The sequence below is a fragment of the Etheostoma spectabile genome, chromosome 11 (genome assembly GCF_008692095.1).
Source record: "Etheostoma spectabile isolate EspeVRDwgs_2016 chromosome 11, UIUC_Espe_1.0, whole genome shotgun sequence".
Lineage (NCBI taxonomy): Eukaryota > Metazoa > Chordata > Actinopteri > Perciformes > Percidae > Etheostoma > Etheostoma spectabile.
The window spans coordinates 19,623,683-19,630,278 of NC_045743.1; the positions used below are offsets into that span (position 1 = coordinate 19,623,683).

General features: G+C 44.8%; 1 protein-coding gene across 2 annotated transcripts in view; it reads right to left on the reverse strand.

Annotated features, from left to right (window-relative positions):
• Positions 1-6,596, reverse strand: part of pde1a (phosphodiesterase 1A, calmodulin-dependent) — a 51,830-nt gene that overhangs the window by 28,853 nt on the left and 16,381 nt on the right. For both annotated transcript variants that reach the window (XM_032529530.1, XM_032529529.1), the window contains 2 exons: positions 4,054-4,167; positions 3,764-3,946 (listed from right to left, as the gene is read on the reverse strand). In XM_032529530.1, coding sequence (XP_032385421.1) covers positions 3,764-3,946; positions 4,054-4,167 — 297 coding nt within the window. The remainder of the gene's footprint in view (positions 1-3,763; positions 3,947-4,053; positions 4,168-6,596) is intronic.

Sequence of the window (6,596 nt, forward strand, 5' to 3'; positions counted from 1 at the left end):
CTGACAGCTTTAGTTACTAGTTACTTTAGTTACTTTAGTTACTCCACTACGTTCATCTGTTACAGCTTTAGTTACCAGTTACTTCAGGTTTCCACACACAAAACCCATGAGGTTTATAAATCTGAACTTTTATAATAAATGAAACTAGCCAACAATATAACAACCTACAAGTCCAGCTGTTTTAATCAAACATCTCACGGTGCACCCAGACACATCGTCGGTGATGTTTCCCAGAGTCACCGGGTGTTTCCGGTAGACACCCTCGTCCGGGCGACCAAGCTGATCAGATCCCTGTGTCTGAGTAGCACCGCCCCCCCGGGACACCCCCTGAGACACAGCCCCCCTGGGACACTCCCCTGAGACACAGCCCCCCCGTGACACTCCCCTGATGACACAGCCCCCCTGGGACACTCCCCTGAGACCAGCCCCCCCTGGGACCACTCCCCTAACACACCCCCCCGGACACTCCCCTGAGACACAGCCCCCCTGGGACACTCCCCTGAGACCCGCCCCTGGACACCTCCCCTGGACACAGCCCCCTGACACTCCCCCTGAGACACAGCTCCCCCAGCTACGGATTAATCCCACACTCAATGACTCACTTCCACTGCCCCATGATTATCTTTTCTTTAAACTAGTACTGTATTTTTGTCACAGCTCCTTTATACTCATGTGTGTGTGTGTGTGTGTGTGTGTGTGTGTGTGTGTGTTTCCTGGGAAACTTGGGGTTTCAAATTTGGGAATGTTTGGACAGTGTTGGATATTAATTATTACGTTATTTTTACAATTAGCTTACGCTTTTATCCAAAATGACTTACAGTTGCTACTTCAAGTACTTTTAATACCGTGTGTGTGTGTGTGTATGTGTGTGTGTGCGTGCGTGCGTGTGTGTGTAGCCCAATCCCAAAGTCCGGACTCACAGACTTTGGTGCGCGTTCTTGTGAAATTGGTAAGGGCTCAGGGTTGTCCCGATGTCGGATTTCAAAGTGCGTGAGGGGTTGAGTACACACTCACCGAGCCCTTTCCGTGAGTCTGCATCGATGCAGACTTCACCGAAGGGAATTACCCACAGTTCAAAGTGTTGTGACATTTACCGCGGCGACCACGGGGAAATCAGGAAATTACAAAGGTAAACAACAGCACGACACACGACCACAACAAGGGAACGACCTGGGCCTCGGCCGTGTGGAAAGCAACAAACTTAAAATGAAAATATCCAAACCGGCAAGTGTCAGCAACATCTTTGTTATTAAATGTTGCCAAGGTAACACGTTATCACGGTGAGAGCTGTCCTAATCCCATTTATACCTATCTGGACCCAGGTGGCCTCACACACTCCCTCACTTAGCACCTGAGATCTATTAAGTCTGGGAGTGTTTAGGTATCAGGGGTCTCTTTGGGATTGGGCCAGTGTGTGTGTGTGTGTGTATGTGCTTGTTTGTGCATTCGAGTGTGTGTGTTGGTCGTTGCTGTTAATTTTCCACGGTGCTGAGAAGTACGGTGGCCCCGGGGCACAAAACACAATAAGATTTTAGAACGAACAAAAACAGCAAAAGAGAAAACAAAACAGCATTTCACAAAATACGACTTTTCAGAAATCACACCCTTTGTTTTTAGCTTTTGCTGTTGTCGTTGCCTTGTTGTTTTTTCCTTCAGGGCCACCGTAGAAATTTATCATCACATCAAAAAACTCAGAGCTGACAGACGCATTTATTTCTTTTTATTGACAGTTAATGTTACTTAATGTAGTTTTAAGTTTAATTTTAGTTTAAAAAAAAAAAAACGTACTTAGGAGAGAGAATCATTTAAAATACTTGAATATTGAAAGTTATTGTTATTGCAAAAGGTTTATCTTGAGCGTGGGGGCGGGACATTCAACAGATTTGAGCGCCCACCAGGCAGGAGCATTGATGGGCGCCCGCGCGTCGAGGTGTTAGCTCAGTTCTGTGGAGGTTGGACGTGTGAGCTGCATGTTGTCCACATGGAAGATGGCTGTTCGAGACTCCTACTTCATGCATTCCTTAAGCATTTGCCAAATGATTCATGTGAAATCACGTTGCGAGCTGCAGGAGTCCCACTTTCCATCAATCTCCGCAACGCACAAGGGGGGAAAACACTTAACTGGGCGGCTGTGGCTCAGTGGTGGAGCGGTCGCCTGCCAATCGGAAAGGTTGGCGGTTCGATCCCTGGCCCTGCAGTCCCGTCGAAGTGTCCTTGGGCCAGGCACTGAACCCCGAGTTGCCCCCGATGCTGCATCGGAGTGTGAATGTGTGTGAGTGTCTATCTGATGAGCAGCCCCGGCCACAGTGTATGAATGCGTGTGAATGTATCCTGTACGATGTAAAAGCGCTTTGAGTAGTCGTTAAGACTAGAAAAGCGCTGTATAAATACAGCACATTTACATTCCACTTAACAAATAACTTTGACATAATTGTCTATGTTGTAGCATGTTTGTAAATCTCCTGAGGCAAGTTTTAATATTTTCACACTTTTGAAAATACTTTGTATTTATTTGACAGGGGCCAAATCTTTCTTACTAGTCTGGATCAACAGAAGTACATTTCCAGGACCAAGCTTTGCCTCTCCTTATCCCCTCACCGTTTGTTGCTTGTTTGTTACCTGATAGTGTTGTAGTTTCTGTTCCTGTTTTTCTCCCATCTACACCACACACACACTTTCTGTTTATCTTTAATATCGGTATTTATATTATTTTATTACAAGTACTTACTTTTCAATATTTATGGTCACAGGTTAATATAATTTATATTATGCTACCGACTCTTGCTTTATTACTCTAATTACACGTTCAATTTAATTTTAACGTCACTTGCACTGCAATATTGTTTCTTGTATCATGGCAACCGCACTTTAAAACACCTTTATTTGACGCCATTTTGCTTACTCAGTCTACCATATTATCATTGTCTATTGTTTGCCTGTATTTCTTGTGCGCTTACTTGTTTGTGTGTTTTTTTTTCTGCTTTTATTGAAAAAATGTTGCTGCTGTGACAACAAAATTTCCCCGTCGTGGGATGAATAAAGTCTAATCTAATCTAATCTAATCTAAAGTGCCCTTATTCCGCTAATTTTCAGGTTCATAATTGTATTTTGAGGTTGTACCAGAATAGGTTCACATGGATTAATTTTCAAAAAACACCATATTTTTGTTGTACTGCACATTGCTGCAGCTCCTGTTTCCACCCTGTGTGTTTAGGTCTCTGTTTTAGCTCCAGAGTGAGACATCTCACTTCTATCCTATCTTTGTTGGGAGCTGCACATGCTCAGTAGCTCGGTAAGATCCCATTAGCTAGATAACTCTTTCTCCACTTTTGGTCAGTCCAAGGCTGGATCAGCTGGGAGACTTCTTCTAGACGAGGGACACTTGGGGAATACTTCCACAACAGGGACAGGAAGTAGAACAGGGACAGGAAGTAGTTCTTTTTCTAGATTATGGTCAACTAGTGGCTGTTGGAGCGGTGTTTTGCCATTGAGAACGAGCTAGCATGCTACGGTTAGCCACTTGGTTTCGGCTAGTGACGTAGGAAGCCTGGCAGATGTTGAACAGCTCACCCGGAGACTGAAGACAGAGGACATTCAGGAACCGGATTTCACTCAAAGCAGCATAGTTGGGTTTTTTCAAAGTGTGTATGCTTGTGCGCCTGTGCGCTTGTTCTTTGGTTTGTTTCTCCTATCCCTGCATGCATCTTTGGTGTAGCCAGACCTTGCTCCACAGCGCTGTGGAGATAGAGCAGGAGAGACTAACCTTTCTACAAATATCCCAGCTTGCACTGCATGGACGATGCTCCTGAATCTCGGCTTCTCCTCAGGACGACGCTTGGCCACGCCCATCTTCCTGGTGAAGGTACACGCCAGCCAATCACGTACTTCGCTGGGCACCGACTCCGCCTGCAGGTCGCTGAGCTCGTCCTCGGTGTCCAAAAGACGCCTATAGGACAGAAAGAGGCACCCGTCAGTCACGCCTGGGACTACCAGGGACGGGGATTTTATTTTGTTGCACACCCATTCGTCCATCTATCTGTCTGACAGTCCTACTTGGTCTCATCAGTGTAGACGCTGTCCAACATGGCAGCCGCGAGCTCCAGGTTCCTGCGGAGTTCCAGCAGGTCCACGACACCCCGGTCCATCTGCTCCAGGACCCCCTTCAGCCTGACGACACAAACATAAAACAAGAAGGACAGATCAACTAACGCAGGGGAAGAAAACATCATCCAAAGTGTTAAAAACTCATCAGTTACAGAGACACAAAACCGTCTCTTTTATTTGTGATTTGTGTCATTTGGTACAGGTGGAGAAGAATGCGTTGCTGGACTGTACAATTGCAGAAAGCGGACCACAAAAATCATGCAAAGTGTGTAATTATTTAACAGTTACACACTGTTAGAAAAGTCAGTAGATTAATTAAATATACTGTGTAATGAAGGAATTTTCTGTACTGATTTCTCACAGGCGTTTTTCTGTCAGGACATTATCAGTTTTCTATGGATTTATTTTCTTACAGGGCAGAGGCACAAAAACGAGGAGGCAAAAAGGCAAAGGGCAAAAAGTTCCCCTGACCCCCAGCTGACGCCAAGGTCCCCTGAACTCCAGCTAGCGCCCAGCTTCCCTGATCCCTGCCTGGCGCCCTGCTTTGTTCCCATTTTTACCCTGATGCCCTGGGGTCACAATATAACATGTGACCAAAACGTTAGGGTTAGGGTTAGGTTAGGGTAGAAACGTAGCGCCCTGGATGGGCGCTGCAAGGGGCACGGGCACAAGGGGACCACAAGTGTGAATAAAACACTTAAAACCTCCTTAAAAAAACCTGGTTCGGGTCTAAAAAGCTGTTTTAAAGAAGGTCAAATGCTCAGAGCAGGGCCAAAGGACCACAGGACAGGACGGACAGCGGGAACATAAAACTTTAAATAAAAGGTCTCCTCCACTCCTGCTCGAGCTCCTCTCCCCGAGACACTACCACATAATTATAATAAATAAAATTACAATAATTAAAATATATATATATACATACACTCACCGCCACTTTATTAGGTACCCTGTCCAACTGCTCGTTAACACTTAATTTCTAGCACCAATCACAGGCGCAACTCAGTGATTTAGGCATGTAGACATGGTCAAGAGAATCTCCTGCAGTTCAACCGAGCATCATGTAGTGGAAGAAAGGGGATTTGAGTGACTTTGAACGTGGCATGATTGTTGGTGCCAGAAGGGCTGGTCTGAGTATTTCAAAACTGCTAATCTACTGGGATTTTCACGCACAACCATCTCTAGGGTTTACAGAGAATGGTCCGAAAAAGAAAAACATCCAGTGACGGCAGTTCTGTGCGGAAATGCCTTGTTGTGCCAGAGGTCAGAGAATGGCCAGACTGGTTCGAGCTGATAGAAGGCAACAGGACTCAAATAACCACCCGTTACACCAAGGTGGGCAGAAGAGCATCTCTGAACGCACAGTACGTCGAACTTTGAGGCAAATGGGCTACAGCACAGAAGACCACATCGGGTGCCACTCCTTTCAGCTAAGAACAGGAAACTGAGACTACAATTTGCACAAGCTCATCGAAATTGGACAATAAAGATTGGAAAAACGTTGCCTGGTCTGATGAGTCTCGATTTCTGCTGCGACAGTCGTATGGTAGGGTCAGAATTTGGCGTCTCCAACATGAAGCATGGATCCATCCTGCCTTGTATCAACGGTTCAGGCTGGTGGTGGTGTCATGGTGGGGGGAATTTTCTTGGCACTCTTTGGGCCCCTTGGTACCAATTGAGCATCGTTGCAACGCCACAGCCTACCTGAGTATTGTTGCTGACCATGTCCATCCCTTTATGACCATAATGTACCCAACTTCTGATGGCTACTTTCAGCAGGATAATGCGCCATGTCTAAAGCTGGAATCATCACAGACTGGTTTCTTGAACATGACAATGAGTTGGCTGTACTCAAATGGCCTCCACAGTCACCAGATCTCAATCCATAGACATCTTTGGGATGTGGTGAACGGGAGATTCGCATCATGGATGTGCAGCCGACAAATCTGCGGCAACTGTGTGATGCCATCATGTCAATATGGACCAAACTCCCTGAGATAGCTTCCAGCACCTTGTTGAATCTATGCCACCAAGAACTGAGGCAGTTCTGAAGGCAAAAGGGGGTCCCAACCCGTTACTAGCATGGGGTACCTAATAAAGTGGCCGCTGAGTGTATATACACTGTACATAAAGAAAAGAAAGGGGGGGAGTTAAGATAAATAAAATATTTAAATAATTAAAATATATAGACAGAGAGTAAGAGTTATGTTGATGAATAAAAGGCCCGGTGTTCAGTCTAAAAGAAATTCTAATAAAATATATTAAAATCATTTTTTGACATAAATTACTTTTGAAACCACATTTAAAAGTACTAAAATACTGTTTGAATGACTTGCCCCTAAGGATAAAAAGTACACATGCCATTCAAATCAGTAAACAGGTGCTTTCGTAAAAAAGTGCCATAGAGATAAAAAGTGCCACGCGATAATAAATAAATAAATAAATAAATAAATAAATAATAAAACGTTTAAAATACATCATAGGATAAAACCACA